Source organism: Polyodon spathula, chromosome 24 (assembly GCF_017654505.1).
Source record: "Polyodon spathula isolate WHYD16114869_AA chromosome 24, ASM1765450v1, whole genome shotgun sequence".
NCBI lineage: Eukaryota > Metazoa > Chordata > Actinopteri > Acipenseriformes > Polyodontidae > Polyodon > Polyodon spathula.
Window position 1 is genome coordinate 21,838,752 of NC_054557.1, and position 19,417 is coordinate 21,858,168.

A 19,417-nucleotide genomic window follows, 5' to 3' on the forward strand; every position below is an offset into this window, starting at 1 on the left:
GTCAACCACCAGCGTGACTTCTTCGCTTACGCACAAGTGTAAAAAGACCGGCCCCAATACCACCACTGAGGGTCTGGTTTCGGTGGCAAAGGAGGGGCCCCTGGAACAGATGCCTCAGCTACCCCCCTCAAGGGGCTGACAAGGGTCCTAAAAGCGAGAACCTGGAACCCGCGCCAGTGACCACCGCTGACGAGGAAGAGGGAGGGGAAGAACCTGAATGGGCAGACGGAGGTGGTGCCCTGCAGGTAGATACCCTCTCTGTGAAGACTGAGGACGGGCCTGAGACCGTGCCTCAGTCTTTCAAAGATGGGCCTTCAGAGGGGACAGAACCATCTGGTTACGGCAGTAAATTGCCGAAACCATGCCTGCACCTTTCGTATCAATGGTGTATATGGTCCCCAAGAAGGTCCTTCCACTGTCTTCTCTTGCCACATCCCCTAGGGTTGGGATCGGGGAGGGGGTGGTAAAATTAAAAGTCAAGTGCAACTCACTCATCCAACAAAGTTGGTGCGTTGTGCTTCTCCTTTCCTGAGCACCGAGGAGACCTCGGTCGCACCCAACTGGGTGGAGTTGGAAGACAATGTTGCTGTGAGACTGAGGTCATGGTCAGGTCTGCTGAAACTGCTTTCCTTCAGGGGCAGGGCTCTGGTGATCAACCAGCTGGTGGCGCTGATGTTGTGGCATCCACTCACCGCCCTGAGCCCGCCCCCTGAGTTTGTAGCCAGGGTCCAGAGAAAGCTGACGGACTTCTTCTGGGCTGGAAAGTTTTGGGCCTCTGTCAGGGTTCTGTGCCTCCCACTGGATGAGGGAGGGCAAGGGTTGGTGTGCATCAGGAATCAGGTGCACACCTTCCACCTACAGACCCTGCACAGATCCCTGTAGGCAGACCCGGCCATGCAATGGTGCACCCTGGCCTCCCTCCTCATGCACCAGCTGCACAACATGAGCTACGACCAGCAGCTGTTAAGGCTCGACCTCCCTGGGATCCGTCTCCCCAATCTGCCGTTCTTCTACTGAGACCTGCTCAAAACCTGGAGCATGTTCTCTGTGAGCCAAGCCACTGTTGCACAACACCCACCTCTATGTGCAGGTGTCGGAGTCCCCCTCGGTGCGGAGGCAGATGATCTCAGCCGGTGAGGCCAGAATTTGGGATGTCCTGGATCACGGCCGATCGGAGTGGCTGGCTCCCGAGATGCCCACTGCATGATCCAGGGGTAGCTTTGCACCCAGACTCTGTCAGGTATCTTGAGGGGGTCCTTAGGACCAGAGAGCAAACATCCCCCCTGGTCCTGCTGATAAAACCAAAGGTGCGAGACCCTCAGCAGGATCTCAGACTTCTCCTCAACCCCTTTCCGTTCCATGTCGAGGAGAACCCTGTACGCAACAATGCTCCACACTCTCCATTTCCTCTTCCTTGTCTCCCGCTTGGCGGGAGCCCCTTCAACCCCCGGAGAGTGAGAATCCCCAGTGAGAGGCTCTGTACTCCCCGCTAGTTCTGAGACTGTCTGATTTCAGACTCTAAGCAAGGGTGGGCTTAGTTAGTACTTGGATGGTAGACCAACTAGAACACCAGTTGCTGTTTGACAGCATATGTATTGCCCCTATTGGTCATTAAATAGGACTAACAGTGGTTGAATATGGAGTAAAAACGTTAAAGAGCACATTGACTACAAGTCTTTTTCAAAGTTGTGAATACACATAAAAAGGGAGCTAACCAATGTTTTAAAATCCATTTTCTTATATTTTCATTTGGTTAGATCAGCCAGAATGTCTTAAAAGCAAGAGTCAGTAACTGATCTGTTTGAATCAAGGCACCTTTTGTTTTGTTGTCAATAAATTACTGTGCACTAGATGGCACTAGAGCTTTCTAATACAAAGACACTTTGGCTGATCTACACCTGTCGATGGCAGGCAGCCTGTAGAGATAAAGCGGTGCCTCTCTTTAAGTCTCTACCTGGGTCAGCTGTAACTGAAAGAGAAAACCAATGAAAAACTGTATTAAAGACCTCTGGACTTTACAATGCCAACCTATACTTTCCTATGCTTTATTACACTTTACTGTGCTTTTACTGTGGGACACTTTACCATGCTTTCACTGTGCCTTTTTACATTTTGCTGTGCTTTTACTATGGGAATCTTTTCTAAGGGTACCCCTGCATATGGAACTCAGAACCTGGTATCATTTTTAAAGCAAGTCTAAAAAGCTGTCTTTTTTTGTTTCATTTTTGTTCACTAGTTGCAGAACTATGATTAGTAAAATGAGTATGAGTGGGTATGATACAGTAACTACAGTAATAGAACTGGTTCTAACACCACTAATAGTTACTTTAAACAGTACAACACACTTACTGGTGAGCAGGCTCAGAACAACAGAAGCCTGACTTGAATGAAACTGCTCATTTACATATTGTTGGCAGGTATACTGGCCGCTATCCTCTGTGTGCAGGTCGTGTATCCGCAGAGACGAGTCAGGCAGCACCTCCAGTCTTGCAGCTCTCTCTGGCTGTTTGACTGTAATCTTCCCACCTGAGGCCAGCTGAGAAAATTCATATGTTTGACTAAAGAGCCAATAAATAAAAAAGTTTTCATGTTCCTGGAATCGCCCACAAGGCAGGGTAACAGTCTCCCCCAGAGACGAGTACAGCTCCAAACCTGGAAATATAACAACTACAAAAATAGAACAATAATAGTACTACTACTACTACTACTAATAATAATAATAATAATAATAATAATAATAATAATAATAATAATAATAATATTTGCACTTGTATCATGTTTCCCCTATGGTTATACTTTGCATTTACCATATTTTAGCCTGGTTTGCCATATTTATTAATATGCTTCACCATACCTCTCTGTGATTTGCAATGTTTACCTATGCTTTCGGTGTGTTTTATTACACTTTGCTATGTTATTACTAGGGGAAACTTTTATAAGGGTTACCCTCTTCCCACCACTGCCTTCATAACTGTAAAACAGTCAAATCATTAACTTATTAATTATATATATATATATATATATATATATATATATATATATATATATATATATATATATATATATATAAAATGTAAGACGTTTTTATATACACCTGTATCTCAAAATGTATAGCAAATTAAGAAACCACGCTCGGCACACACATAGCCCCTGGGGTATAGATGTGCAACGGGGTATTAATATATTTTGGGAGGTCCTAATTTTACAACTTGTGTTTTCACCACTACATTCTGTGCTTGTTTGATTTTCCAATATGCCTTCTGCAAAACAATGGAAATTCAATGTCAAAAACTTTGTTAATATAACGTTAAGGTTTGCTTGCAAAAGTTCAAAAGGTTTGGAAATTGCAAGTTAACATACAGCACTGTCGCTTTAAGTGACGTCAAGTTAAGTCTCGCGAGAGGTGGAAGTTAAGGGCAGACTGAGTTGGAGGAATTTAGCTTAGGCTCTGGAGCTAGCTTTTAAAAAATACAGGTTGTTTTTTTTTGTTTGTTTTGTTTTGTTGTTTTTTTTTTTTTTTTTTTTTTTTTTTTTTACATACATTGATAAAGTATTCCCAGCAAAACTTTTATCAAAAACTTTGTACTTTTATAAACATGTAGCAGTGTTAGTATATCTATGAGCATCATTCTCTCTTTCACATCCATGGATCCTATTCACACACCTTTAACTCGTGAGTCAAGGTGCAACAAAGTTCATTCATCTCTGGGCCTCTTCAAGGTGTTACAAGAACAGCAGCACTCACGTCTCATAACTTTGTTTATATCTTCATTCGAAATTCATTTTTAAACAACAGCCACATTGCGGTAGATGCCTTCAGTGTGTATTCAAATAAACTTCATTATATTTTTATATAATAAATTGCCGATTATTACAATTAGTGAATGCATGTGTTCTTAAAAGGAAATAGCTAACATTACAATAAAACAATACACACAAGCTGTATTTCAATAGATTATTTTACAATGAATTCTTCTACAGTCCTATTACAAAAATGCAACCAATGAAATTTAAACCTCCTGGAGATTCAGTTTGCAACCTCTGTCTCCATTTCACTTCTTTTTGTAAAAGTATTCTATCACGAGTATCACCCTCCTTGGATTCTTAACTAATTCATTACCTACCAACTCTCCTCTAGGGGGAGCAGGTGTCCCTGTTTGATCAGGACTGTCCCCCTTTCCTCTTTCCCATCCTGACATAAAGAAGTCCCGGTTTGGACAGCGTCAGATCAATCCATTTTTAAGGAATTTGCAAGCTCTGTTTTTGCTGAAAACCTAACAGCACAATTTCTGAGTTCTTATCTGAGTTCAAGACATCCAACTGCTGACATTGCAATTGTCAATTGGATTAAAATATGGTTCCATACTTAATACTAAATTAAAAGCTGGCTAAACAGAGAAATAAAAGGTAAAACTCTAAATACTATTGGTTACAATATGTAGTTAAACTCGGTCACAAATAGGAATGGTGCAGGGGTTGTGCAACAGTCAGAAGTTGTTGTTTTCTATTAATGTGAAAACACTAATAGTGATTAAAAAAAAAAAGAAAACCACTATTTTCAAATAAGAATTCTAAAAAAATAAATACATAGTATAGTTTTAAAACATTTCTTAATGTATGTGTCCCTGTGTCAGGGCAGGGCCCTGTCTGTAAATAATAATATTGTTGTGTGGTGATTTGGTGGTGGTTGGCAGGGATGGGGTTAATTTCCTATCCCTGCCAAAATACATGTGAGAATGTGGCTGGAGCTGATTGAATAATTGATCATTAGGCTCCAGCCACATGCTATAAAAAAGGGGCAATTCCTTTGTTTGTTGGAGGTGTTTTGGGGTGAGTGAGCAGGGTGAGTGAGCAGGGTGAGTGAGCAGGGTGAGTGAGCAGGGTGAGTGAGCAGGGTGAGTGTACATTTGTTTGGTGTGACAAAGTTCAGTGAAGGCTCTGCCCAGCCTGAACAATTTTGTTTAAACTTTTGTTTTGGCCCTTGTGCCAGTTATTTTGTAAGTGTTTATTGAACAATTTTGTTTGACCTTTTATTTCTGGCTCTGTGAGCAGTGTTTTGTTTGACTTTTTGATAGCTTTTTGTTTATTAAACAGCACAGCAGCGCTTTAACTGCAGTTTTACTGCCTCTGAGTCTCCTTGCCTGTTGATACCACCTGGGCCCGCAACACTATCCTGTCACAGTCCCATTTCTGAGTTGGTCCCTCGATCTCTTCCCAGTTGATGTCTTTTCTTGAATGTGAACGTTTGATTTTCAGAGTCACAAACATTCAGGATTAAACTCACTTATGGGTCTCTTCCAACATGTGTCTATGCTTTAACGTGTCTGTTTAATTTGAACAGACCACTGCTGGTAAAAGTGAACTTATCTATTAATATATAAAAAATAATAAAATTAATTACCACACCCAGCTCTACAGCCGAGTAACAAGAAACACAGACATGAAGCTCTCAAATTCTTCATTGTTATTTTCAGATTCAATGTGCAGCTTATCTGTTTAAAATACAAACTGAAAATGCAGAAGGGACTGTCGTGTTGCAAGTTTCCTGTTTGTTTCACATGAGAAAAAATGACCAGGCTGAAACTATGACCGCAATGAGTAAGGAGGATGGAAATGACATTTTATTTGTATCCTTAATTCTTGGGGTTAACTGGCTCACTGGGGGTGGATTAACCTAGAATGATTCTCTCAACACAACAAGAAGTCAGTTTAAAACTTTAAGTTCAGAAATCAAAACGAAAAAGGCCAACTTTGGAGACGGCAGTCTTCATTCATTCCTCGGGTCTAACAGAGATCTCTAAACAACCCATTTTATACCTAACCTGTGGTGACATCACTCTTCCACAATTCTTCCTTTCTCTAACTGTCTTCCAGTATAGGTTGCTGTCCTCTAGTACGTTGTATTGGTCCTCCGAATAACATGCTCACAACTCATGCATTTGTTTTTTTTATATATATAAATTTAGTCGTCTCAGTTTTTACCCTGGTTTTCTCCACCATTTAGCGTGCCCAATTATTATCTGTATCCTCATCTGAGCGGAACGTGCCAGTCCATCATTTTTCCCCACTGTGGATCCACAATGAGGCCACCAGTCCTATAATAGTGGAGGACAACACAGATCTGGAGGCTCCACTGCAGAACCACAGGCCCCCTCGCTGGTGCACGGTGAGCCGTGGATTCCCCTGCCGACCTAAGTCCTCCCTGAGGAGGACTCGGCCAATTGTGCGGCGCCCCCTAGGATCTCCAGGTCACGGTCGGCTGTGACTCGAACCTGCGATCCCCAGGCTATGGGACACATCCTGCAGTCCACATGGAGCGTCTTTTGCTGGATGCACCACTTGGGAGCCCCTCAATTCATGCATTTGAGACACATACCCAGCTAATGAGATATATTACTACAAGAGATTGCAAGACAGGAAGAGAACAAGATTCCGACAACCTCCACATATTCCAGTTTTAAAAGGAATGTCATATGCAGACAGGCCAAAATAATTGAATCTATTCAGTCTTGAACAAAGAAGACAACGTGGCGACCTGTTTCAAGCGTTCAAAATTCCAAAAGGTATTGACAATGTCAACACAAGGGACTTTTTTGACCTGAAAAAAAGAAACAATGAACAGGGGTTACAAATGGAGATTAGATAAAGGGGCATTCAGAACAGAAAATAGGAGGCACTTTTTTACACAGAGAATTGTAAGAGCCTGGAACCAATTCCCCGATAACGTTGTTGAAGCTGACACCCTGGGATCCTCCAAGAAGCTGCTTGATGAGATTCAATAAGCTACTAACAACCAAATGAGCAAGATGGGCCGAATGGCCTCCACTTGTTTGTATATCATACCAAAATAAACAAAATCTCCTAACATGCTTGTGGCTCCTCTCATATAGTTCCTATATGAGCTCCATTCTCGACCTCTACAATCTTGAGAGTGGCTCCTCTTGTAGAGTCTATGAGCTCCTTGTGTTCCTCTAATCATGTAGAGAGAACCTCTTGTAGAGTCTATGCCCTTGCAAAAGTTTACCACGATATTTCTGCATAGTATTTTTGTAGTTTTCCCATGCTTTTCCCAGGGTTATACTATGCATTTACCATAGTTGACCTGTTTTGCTATGTTTATGAATGTTCTTTACTATACCTTGTTTTTCTTACAATGCTTGTCTATGCTTTACTCTGCTTTCACTGTGCTTTATTACACTTTAATGTGCTTTTACTTTTATAAGGGTGAGCTCCTTGTCCTCTAATGATCTTCAGAGTGGCTTCTCTTGTATAGAGTCAATGAGCACCATGTGTTCCTCTAATCATGTAGAGACTGACCCCTCTTGTATAGAATCTATGAGCTTCTTGTGTTCCTCTAATCATGTAGAGACTGACTCCTCTTTTATAATATATAGAGAGGCTCCTTTTATATAGAGTCTATGAGCTCTATGTCATCTAGTAGAGTGACTCCTCTTATATAGAGTCTATGAGCTCAGTGCTTCTACTCTCATCATTTAGAGAGTGGCTGCAATTGTATCCAGTCTGCTCAGGTCTCTGAATTCAGGCTGGACCTCCTCCTCCCTGCTGGTGCCTGTGATGTTTGAGGAGCTACACTTCTTTTCAAACCCTTACTTCCAGCACCCTGCTCTCCAATTCAATGGAGAGAAAGACAAGAATACGGCACACAGATTCCTTTTGAAATTGTACCTACAGGTTCCCAGACTGAGAAAATAAATAAAATAAAATCGCAGGAGAAATGTGAGAAGTGATTGGGGTTGTGGAAAGTTTACTGCTGGAAAGTGGCCAAGATGAAATCACTGCCTGATTGAGCAAGGAAGCCAGACATGACTTATTTTTGTTCTTAGCCCTTTTTGCTATGCTATTGAAAGCATTTCTCGTATTGGGTATGACGTTTCTATTCACTGGAGTCAAGCGGTTGATTAGGGAGAGGGATAAGAAGAGCTAATCTTACTGAAGCACTTCTCCTTCCTTTGCTTCCATATCTGTGAACTGGTCATTTTTTTTAAACCGAAGACTGAAAATGGAAAAGCAGCTCTGTGATTTACTTGTGTGCCTGATTCTGCTTACCTGGGGTTTCGGAGCTGGTGTTGCTGGTAAGTGTTGATATTTTGGGGGTTTAAAAAGTCAAGCAGAAAAAAGTTTCCATCTTCCTGTCTCAGCTGGTTGTTTTAACTGGTTTTAACTGGTTGTCAATTCCCTTGTTTATCCCATGACCACATTCCATACAGGTTTTCTCATGAGCGTGGTCAACAGCCAATTAGTCAATAAATAATTAGCTGCCGAGCACGCATTCTCACGGGATGTGTTTGGCAGATGAGAGGCAGACACTCTCCTTGCCAACTATATTGAACTAAAATACGGTAATCCGTCACGTACCCGACTGCGGTGGGACCAGAGTAAGGGCAGATATGTAAAGGATAAATGAATCCTGTTTTAAATACCTTTATACACAGCTGTAGCAATTACTATATTCACACAATCATTGTTTTGAGATTCAGCCTTTAATAGGAAGCTCCCCTAAATCCCTTGTTTAGAAAGATACAGGGTATTAATGCTTATGACAGGAGTCTGCCATGTGGGTACGTGCAATCGCTGCTGCGTGACAGGCAGGAGATCGAGACGGATCACGTGACACTAGCAGTTATGGCAGCGCACAGAGTATATACAACACAATATTCTCTGTTCAATAATAAATTAATGTCACTGAAGAGATTGATCATGGATAAATGGTTAGAGCGGATTACTGTAATAACAATACGTTATTTACTTTAAATAACCAAAATAACAACACAAATACATCAGATAACAATAATAATAATTTTTTTTTTTTTTCCTCCTTCAGAAAAAATGCATTTAAATAATAACAACTACAATAATAATGATAATAATAAAACAAATCAACATTCCCTACATTTAAAATAAATGTCTGAATCATGTACCTTTGATACTATTTTCAGTTCAATGTAGTAAAATGTCACTTGATCTGCTTTAACTATAAACAGCTAATGGTCCATTATCACGCAGTGAAACTGTTCTGTGTCTATCCAGCTGTGTCGGCAGTTTTAATGCAAATGATCTGCCACTTTGAAATGTGCGCAAAAAGACATGGCATTTATTTATACTTAAATATGTTTCATGTGATAAAAATGTGTCCTTCTTTTTGTACAGGGATCCCTTTATATATTTATCTGACATTGAATTTCACATATGGGATTAGTAAAGAAGGGTTTATACAGCTATGGCCAAATGTTTTGAATCACCTAGAATTTTAGGATTGAGACAAAAAAAAATAATTAAACAGTAAGCCAGCCATAGCAGTAGTACAGTATTTCATGTACTACTATGATGTATATTAAGTATATGGAAAACTACAAAGCGGTGAGTAATTTAATATGTTAATGTACATTATTCAGCAGGTTCCATTGGACTTTATGAAGCAAAATGTGTTAATTCTATAGGGGGATGCAAAACTCTTGTCCATAGCTGTAGGTTAGTCCTCTTTATCAGTTATTCCATTTGTTCCGATAGGTTAAACCAATTACTGGGATCATCTGCTTTCTACGCTGCTATCAGGATAAAGTTAATACAGATTTGAAGGATTTTCTAGTCTGCATTTTAGTCCACTTGATGTGGCTGCTATGCTGCAATTGATCACTATTATTATTATCACTATTATCACTATTATTAGTAGTAGAATGATACTATTATTGTTCTATTGTTGTTGTTATATTTCCAGGTTTGGAGCTGTACTCGTCTCTGGGAGAGACTGTTACCCTGCCTTGTGGGCGATTCCAGGAATATGAAAACTCTTTTATTTATTGGGTCTTTAGTCAAAGATCTGAAACAGCTTCTGAGCTGGCCTCGGGTGGGAAGATTACAGTCAAACAGCCAGAGAGAGCTGCAAGACTGGAGGTGCTGCCTGACTCGTCTCTGAGGATACATGACCTGCACACAGAGGATAGCGGCCAGTATACCTGCCAACAATATGTAAATGAGCAGTTTCATTCAAGTCTGACTTCTGTTGTTCTGAGCCTGCTCACCAGTAAGTGTGTTGTACTGTTTAAAGTAACTATTAGTGGTGTTAGAACCAGTTCTATTACTGTAGTTACTGTATCATACCCACTCATACTCATTTTACTAATCATAGTTCTGCAACTAGTGAACAAAAATGAAACAAAAAAAGACAGCTTTTTAGACTTGCTTTAAAAATGATACCAGGTTCTGAGTTCCATATGCAGGGGCACCTTTAGAAAAAGATTCCCATAGTAAAAGCACAGCAAAATGTAAAAAGACACAGTGAAAGCATGGTAAAGTGTCCCATAGTAAAAGCACAGTAAAGTGTAATAAAGCATAGGAAAGTATAGGCTGGCATTGGAAAGTCCAGAGGTCTTTAATACAGTTTCTCATTGGTTTTCCCTTTTCAGTTACAGCTGTCCCAGGTGGAGACTTAAAGAGAGGCACCGCTTTATCTCTACACTGTGCCCTGGTGTGTAATGGTGGTATTGCAGACTGCAGTCCTCCTGTCAATGCTGAACTGACCTGGGTGGATGATGAAGGCACAGCCCTGCAGGGAGACAGGTTCAAGATCACAAAATACAGAACACATTCCACTCTGTCCCTGCAGCTGCAGAAATCAGACCACAACAGGAGATGGAGATGCAACCTAACTGAGGGGGGTGAAGTAAAGGCTTCGTATAGCTACACCACCACACTCACAGGTATTATGCATATCATTGCTTAGTGTTTATAATACATAACTCAATAAGTATGACCTGTCACGCATTTTCCACTGTATAGGTATCTAGTCTATATATACTCAGACGAGGATTGGTCATGGAAGTTCAGAAATAGGTTTTAACCAAACTTAAAACAGACGGTCATTGCTTGCAGTGGTTACTGGATATCCTGGAGGGTTATACTGGAGGGTTATAAAGAGGGAGCTGTCTGCCTGTCTGCAGCTGTAATGGATTGATTGTTTTTCTCTCACTCCTTAAAGACACTCCGGTATTGATTGCATCATCTTCATCAGCGGCCGTCACTCTCCTCCTAGTTTTGATCCTCGCCGTCGCATTCTGTGCCTGGAAGAGGAAGAGAACAGATTCAAGTAGGGCTCCTTATTGAATAACTGACTCAGGTCTGCTGCCATCGATTCCTTCAACAATCGCTCTTCACAAAATACAAGCTAAAGGAACAGCTCTTCTTCCTTTCACAGATAACCACGTCCAGGCTGAAGAATTGAAGAACAAGGAGTCTGTCAGTGAGATTCCTGCTCGGGTTACGGTAAGAACAGGATGTGTCAATGATAATGGAATGTGTCACAACTTAAAAAATAGAATGTGTCCACAACTCCAAAAATAGAATGTGTCCACAACTCCAAAAAGAGAATGTGTCACAACTTCAGCAATAGAATGTGTCCACAACTCCAAAAATAGAATGAGACACAACTTCACAAATCCAATGTGTCCACAAGCAGATTTAAATCGGATTTGATTTCCATTACACAGGATCCAAGCCGTGGTTAATTGAAAAAAATCAACACATACATATAATGAAAGATGAAAATATACAGGACCTTGTAATTATAATCAAGAAGAGGGATAAAATGGAGCAACGCCACTGTTAAGAGCGCTAGTCGTTTTCTTACTCCTGCTTCGCATCCTAATCTATATCGTTACAGTACACCTTGATCATTGAATTCAGGGAACAAGAGAGCAGGGGCTTTGCAACAAAAAAATAGTTGCTCTTTTTTTTTTCCATACGTTTTATCATGTTTAATTCTCGCCTGTCAGACAAAACAGTAGCGGAACAGGGATCCAGCACAAATTAACCCCTGGATCTAAATAAATACTGCAGTGTTATCATCAAACTTGTGCACAGTTGGGTGTATATTATTATTATTATTATTAACAGTAGTAATCATGAACCTGTCACAGTAGTTCCTGACTAATATTTCTTAGTGGTGATGGTGTATCCTAATACACACAAGTCTTATCAAGCAGTATTGCATTTGCCATTAGCCTCATGCTGACGGCTGATCCCGCGCAACAAGGTTCTTTCTAATAGATTTCCCTAAAGCAGTTCCTCCAGTCCTGCTGTACGCATCCCTTCACACTGTGAGCCTGACCTTCTGCTTCTCTCTTGTGAACCACAGGGGGGCGCCGAGGAGAACTACTCCAGCATTCGGTTCGACGACGAGAGAAGAGGACCTGAAAGAAGACAGGCTCCTGCGGAGGAAAGCAAGGGCGTCATTTACTCTGCCATCAAATGATCGACAGACCGCGGCTGCTCTTGCAGTTACAGCATTCAGACATCTGGTGGCGCTAAAAATAAAAAAAAAATCATCATAATAATTGTTTGTATTTTACATTGTAAATAGTCAAGTGCTCAGGAATTGCTCCGCATTGTTTGGTTCTTGATGATTTTTAGGGCTCTGTTTTAAAAACGTAATGATGTTTTAAGGAATGTTTTGATAAAGACTTTTGTTCAAGCCCATTATGGTTAATTAAATCGAGTTTGCAGTTCATAAAAGCATTCTGGCCTGTTTTAGAGAGGGTTCGTGTAATTGCCTTGTGAAGGAAAAAGCTTTGAAGTAGCCTCTGCAATCATATCAATCCAATAGAAATGCTTTGGATTGATCTGAAAAAAAGCTGCGTCAAAAATTGTGTATCCAATCTGTTTGAGCTGCGGGAAATCTGCAAGACAGAATGGGCCCAGATTTCACCAACAAGATGCAACACACTGTTAAGAATTATCATAACATCTGAAACCTGTAATAAAAACAAAAGGAGGGCACGCGAAATATTACAGTGAATACGTTTGTTTGTTTTATTATTGGTTAAATTACTAGAAATTGTCAATTTTGCATTTGTTTTATTAAAATGTGGTTAAAGTTTACTAAATGTCTGTCCTTAATCTGTTACCTTGAATTTTGGTATAATAGGCGTAGTGTGCCAATAGCTTTCTCTATGACTGTACATGCATCTACAGCTTAAAACGAATTATAATAAAATGTCTAAAAATAAATCGTTTCAGTCTACAAGCTTGTTAGGATCCTGGAGGGTTAAGGGTTCTGCTAATCACTGTGAATAGAAAAAAAAAGTACGAGCTGGGATTGGTGTGCTGTGGAGCGCCTTTGATTCAAATGTGATAATGCAAAACAGTCTGGAAATATGACATGTTTGCAAATCAAAACCAGTGTCCTGCCTTTCACCAGCCTGAGGGTGGGGTTTAGAGCAAGATTGCTAAGGTTAAGGTCATGTGATCGAAGTTATTAATCAAACTGATCAATCTTCTTACATAGAGGTAATTGATTTATTAAAACGTTTGGACATACATACATTATGGGTCGTTTACAGCCGTCTTAAAATAACGCTAGAATCTGTTTTGTTGGAAAATAATAATAAAAAAAACGTTTTCACCGATTCAAATTTCGCTGCAGATAGATTTTCATAAGTTTTCTTTTGGTTACATGGCGCAGCTGCGCTCCACGATTTTTAATTTTTATTTATTTATTTTGCAAGCTGATTTTGAAAGATGTATTTGGTTGCACAGAGTAGTGGCGATGCGAGGGTCTCGTTTCCTTCTGCATTGCGCACATTCGTCTTGTTTGTGCGGGACAGTTCAGCGTGAGAGGTACCGGTTGGGCGTTTGAGTTACACAGTGTTCAGAAATTAGGATTTAAGAGAGAGGTTTTTGTGCACGTTGTACTGGTTTTACTCAAAAGTGTTTCCTGTTCAGGTATTTATGAATGGGAATAATAAGAGACACGCACTTCTCTCTTGTTTGATGACCAAGAAAAATAACTGCATTTCTAACATGTTCAATTATATAAAAGGTACCTAATTAAAGATCTGATAAAAACGTCTCGTTAGTTTTTGCGATTTATTTTATTTACTAAAATTAAAGTGTTTAAAAATTATTATTTTCACTCTGTGCATATTCTGTGTAATTTCCATCTTTCACAATATTTATTCAAATAAATAAAGGATAGTTTAGATCAGGTTTATTTATAATGTTACAGGTTTAAACATATAAAATGTTTGTAATTTGACATTTTCCCAGGGAATGCTAATATTGGGCAGCAGTGCCTAGTGCAGCCTAACAGATGGGCCTCAGGTAAGAGAGTTTGGGAACCCCTGGGCTAGACTAGATGGTCACATGTTCACCTTTCTCTGGAGGCCTGCGTTCTAATTCGGGTAACAAATACCTGGACTCCAGATAGACAGAAAGTGGACAATGTGGGGGTCCAGGTGGCACATAGGGTTAATGTTAATGCATTAGACTCACCTTTCCCAGGAGTCCTGGGTTCCAGTCAAGGGGGCTCGTGGCACCTGTCAGAACACAGAGGGTATGTCTCCTACCTGGTTTAACAGTAGATAGTTTGAGTCGACAACCTCTTGAGGATCCTGGACACAAAGGGTTAATGGTTCTGCTAATCAGTGTGAGTAGGAAAAAGAGAGCTTGGATTGGTCTGCTGTGAAGTGCCTTGGATTCAAATGTAATAATGCAAAACAGTCTGAAAGTATGACATGGGGGAAAGCAACCTGTATGCAAAGAAAACTGGTGTCCTGCCTGACACCTGGCTCTGGAGGCCTGGGGAGGGGGGCTGGTTGCAATATTGGATTTAGCTAATGCACTAGACTAGCCTTTCACTTTCTCTGCAGGCCTGGGTTCCAATGTGTTGGGGGCTGGGTGGTGCAGTTTGTTAATGTTACTGCACTAGACCAGCCTTTCACCTTGTTAATGTTACTGCACTAGACCAGCCTTTCACCTTGTTACTGTTAATGCACTAGACCAGCCTTTCACCTTGTTAATGTTAATGCACTAGACCAGCCTTTCACCTTGTTAATGTTACTGCACTAGACCAGCCTTTCACCTTGTTACTGTTAATGCACTAGACCAGCCTTTCACCTTGTTAATGTTAATGCACTAGACCAGCCTTTCACCTTGTTAATGTTAATGCACTAGACAAGCCTTTCACCTTGTTAATGTTAATGCACTAGACCAGCCTTTCACCTTGTTAATGTTAATGCACTAGACCAGCCTTTCACCTTGTTAATGTTACTGCACTAGACCAGCCTTTCACCTTGTTAATGTTAATGCACTAGCCTTTTATCTTTGGAGTCCTGGGTTCTAATCTGGGGGGCTGGGTGGCACAGTAGGTTAATGTTAATGCAGTAGACCAGCCTTTCACCTTTCTCTGGAGGCCTGAATTCCAATATGGGGGGGGCTAGTTGGAAAAATCAAGTGGTTAAAAATAACGTTTAGAGCTGTTGATTTAATATTGTAATATAGGTCGTAACCCTGAATTAGGACTGCATACACTCAATAAAATCGGCATTGCAATGGGAATTTAAAATATATATATTTCTAGGAGTTTAATGAAAATTACATTAGACACAGAACAGTACCTTGCAAGCGGATCAAGTTGAGACCAGCCTAGCAGCAATACTCAACGCAAGAGAGGAGATTGCGCACCTATCAATGGAAAATCAAGATGGCATTGCATTTGTAAATAGAAGTTAAAAAGTAGTTACTGCAGCTTTATATACAATCTTTCAGCTGTATATTGCTATGTGCAGTCACTACAACAACTTTAAGGTTGCAGTGTGATTTTAGGCCTTTAGCATTTCATTTTAATAGTTGAACACTGAATGTGGGATCGAGTCAAAGAAGCAAAGGTATTTTTAAAGGTTTTAGAACGACATTTCCCACAATTCTTTTGTGGCACACTCAGGAGTGGCACATTCAAATGTCAAACTATACAGAAAGACACCGAGCATGTAGCTTAAATGTGTTTAAGCTACTGACTGTCTCCGTTGAACCGAATACTGTTTTGGTTTTAGCAGTGTTTTTATTTTCATCGGCAGACGTGCTCTGGATGCAAGTACAGTGCTGACATGTCATCTCCTAAAATTATATTAAGCGAGGTTTCGGGTAAATATTTAAAGAGAAAAGGCGGTGTATATTTTAGCACTAGTAGACTATAGTACGGCATTAAAATGAATGGACTATAGAATAATCGTTTTTTGTAACAATTGAATTGGTTTAAAAGCAAGCTAAATTATCCATAAACTAATGTTCACAGGAAATAAATATAAAAAAATAATTTCGACAAAAGCTGCCGCGAAGCACTATGAAAACGTTACCGACCTAACGTGTTTTTTTTTTTTCCCAGAAAGCAGAAATGCAGAAACGTTAATCTGTTAACGTTTCTCTGGTAAGACTGGGTTGAAATGTTGCGTAACTGAGACATTTTTGTGTGTTATTTAGTACACGTTATATAGTTACTGTACATAGCAACTAAGACGTTATTTAGGGTTAGGGTTAGGCTTAGTATCATAAAAATGATACTGCATGCACAATATCACTTAATTCACAGTATCACTTAATAATGAAATCTGTATGTAGTGTTAGTAATAGCGACATCTACTGTTAATACCATGGCAGTGAAACAACATTGCCTGTATTTTAGTACATTACATTCTAATTAAGGGCATTTCACCTTAGTACCTATAATACTAAGCAGGCTTAAGAATGGGGTGGTTTACGTGCAGGTAACTCAGGCACTCATGCACTACAATACCAGCATACAATGCTTCTGAAAGGGCAAAATGTATTTTGAAAAATGTATTTTGGTCTGCATCACATGTAGTTTCTCTGACACTGCTGATCTTTGTGTCATTGAAAGTCCATTGTGTGGCCTTTCATATATAACAGTTGCGTGTACTGCACTCAAGCAAGACGTTATACAGACAAAAATAAAAACAGGACAAAACAGGCGAAAATAGGGCTGAATGTAAAGAGTTAACGGACTGTAGAGCACAGGCCCTTTTTAAAATGAACGGATTAATTTCAGTGTGCTCTGAGGTATAATTGCTGGTGTCTGTGTGTAATGCGCGCCTGTCACAAGCCAGGGTGTGTCTCCTGCCTCCTGTCCAGTCTGAATATATGGAAAGAGAGATGCCGTCATATTGTCACATTCAGCATCGACACCGGACAGGAGAATACATTGGGAGCTCTTGAACTAGCTGGTAAGGAATCCTCTCAATATAAAACTGTAGCTATTACTCTATCGCAAAACATCGTAACTAGGGAACTCCAAAAAATGAATGTTTATGCTTATAGCCTATCTATAAATTTTAGCTTCATGCTTTTGATATTATAGTTATATACTCGTTATATATACCATAGCTATAGCGCCGGTATTTGCATCAATTGGACAGACGCCAATATCTCAAATGGGTTGAACTATCTGAGTATCTGAATTGATTGTTATTTTCAGAATAAATTGGGGTACGCAAATAGACAATCGATGTTCACATAAACTTGGATTTGGGTGTGATTGATAATAATTGGTTTTATTTTCACTGGCATTGTTAATATTTTGTTAATATTTTGTCACACATAGCGTGTTATTTATTTCTGTAGCTATGTATTTATTTATTCGTTATATTTTTATTATAGACCGTAAACTCACCTTCGGTAAATGGGATAGATTTATCAAGTATCCTTCCTTATCTACCGGCCCTTCAGAAAGGTCAGCCGTAGCTACCGCGAATCTGCTGTGTTTGTGCCTCAGCCTCGTTACCTTTTTTTCTGTATGATATAGTTAGTTTATAACTCTTTTTAAGATGTTTATTATTTTGGTGATATTGAGATTAAAGTTTCACCCACTTTGTTATTTTTTCACTTTTTCACGCGATTGGATTGGCTCCTGTAATGCTCAAATGTCTACATCCCCCGATTCACAAGAGCCAATCAAATCGCGTGAAACCACAAAGCGGGCGGAGCTCATTTGCATACAAACTCCAGTTCTCGCTGGCCAGTTAAATATTCAGCTGTCTTTAGCTATATTTAGCTATGTTGCTAAATCTTGATAATAGATTTAAGATTTAAGATTTAGTTAAATATTTAGCTAAATGTTAAATCTTGTAACTAGATTTATAAATTACACTGTGTAACACAATTTTTGTTCCTGGGTAGTAAGTGTTATTTCCTAATTGCTTATGCCTCAAAAGTATAGAAAATGGCTATTATTCCCCACAAACTTTGCTTTTGTGACCAGGACAGTGATATTTCAAAATATCACTATTTCCAATGGGAAAATGGGTAAATGTGTGTCTTTTCGTTCACATAAAGTCAGAAATATATATACCTTTTTGTTTGTTTGTTTGTTTGTTTTTTACCCATGGCACCCCATATTGAAATAATCTTGTGAAAGTAGACCCTTTTAGCATTACGTAACCTACTCGGTTTTAATAGCGTGGTAATAGGAATGCTTCTGCTTTGTGGCGGTTTATAATGATCGCATCGGTACTGTCTGTATAGCAGAAGCCCTGATTAGATTAAATTAGACTTTTCACAGCAACAGCTACGAATTAGAATTTCCAAAGACAAAAATTCAAGTTTAAAAAGTAGAACAACTGTTCTGATTTTATTATTGATGTTTGTTGTGGTCGTTTCTGTTTCCAAGGGAAGAGGAACCAATCGTGAAATATATTATTTTTCACTTTGGTGAGAAACTAGATATAGCTGTGACCGCTGTCCCTGGATTCAGACTTGATCAGTTGAAAACGGATATGATTTAATGTGAGCAGGGATAAGAGGCAATGGGAGTTTATGATTATTTATTAATACCACAAGAAATCCACCTGATTAACTTCCTCTGAGTTCTGATGTTATCACATGAGGTATTCATACATTAATTAATTAGGAATTTTTCGCCATTCTTTTCAAGTTTGACTCTATAGATTGTGATAAAGCTGGACTGTGTCATTATTTTCTCATTCCCATGCCTGCTAAATCTAAAAGCAGCTCTTGTTTTAATTAGAATGTACATTGAACCTGCAGGTGCAAATATCAAATTTAGAAAAACAAAAACTATATTTGAAGGTTAGATTAAAAAACAAACATGTATGTTTAACACACTCTTCTCTCTGGGGAATGTCTTCTAAATTGTTGAATAATTTAGTTAAAGTAATTATTTGTTTTGACTACTCATTTGATAATTAGTAAGTTTTCTTCTTCATTAATGGAATGAAAGTGTACTTCGCTTCACTGGGATCTTTACTGAACTATAAAAACCTATAATATTGAATCAGGGAGGTGTCTGTTTCTGTGCCTCAATGGTTTGACTGTATAGGCTATCATCAATCAATCAATCAATCAATCACTCTTTATTTTATATAGAGCCTTTCATAGTGGGACACCATCACAAGCACTTTACAAGATGCAATAAATACAAGAATATCCATAATACTTCAAATAGAGAAATCCATAATACATGATATACAGTGGAAAGTGCAGAATACATGATAGTAACAATACGTGAAACAGTAGCAGCAGCTAATAACAGATATCAGGCTTAAGGAGCATGGAAAGCAAGAGAGAACAGGTGGGTTTTGAGAGTTGATTT

General features: G+C 39.4%; 1 protein-coding gene across 1 annotated transcript; it reads left to right on the forward strand.

The window, feature by feature from the left end:
* The first annotated feature begins 7,946 nt into the window (after window positions 1–7,946).
* Window positions 7,947–12,683, forward strand: LOC121298703. The gene is made up of 6 exons (XM_041225900.1): window positions 7,947–8,093; window positions 9,737–10,042; window positions 10,425–10,718; window positions 10,997–11,104; window positions 11,213–11,280; window positions 12,152–12,683. The coding sequence occupies exons 1-6, from the start codon at window positions 8,021–8,023 to the stop codon at window positions 12,266–12,268; spliced, it is 966 nt and encodes a 321-aa protein (XP_041081834.1). The 5' UTR covers window positions 7,947–8,020; the 3' UTR covers window positions 12,269–12,683.
* Window positions 12,684–19,417: the final 6,734 nt, after the last annotated feature.

Coding starts and splice junctions, on each gene's coding strand:
- LOC121298703 (XM_041225900.1), top strand. CDS start 8,021: ATGGAAAAGCAGCTCTGTGATTTACTTGTGTGCCTGATTCTGCTTACC. Junction 8,094..9,736: donor TTTCGGAGCTGGTGTTGCTG/GTAAGTGTTGAT, acceptor TTATATTTCCAG/GTTTGGAGCTGTACTCGTCT. Junction 10,043..10,424: donor TGTTCTGAGCCTGCTCACCA/GTAAGTGTGTTG, acceptor TTCCCTTTTCAG/TTACAGCTGTCCCAGGTGGA.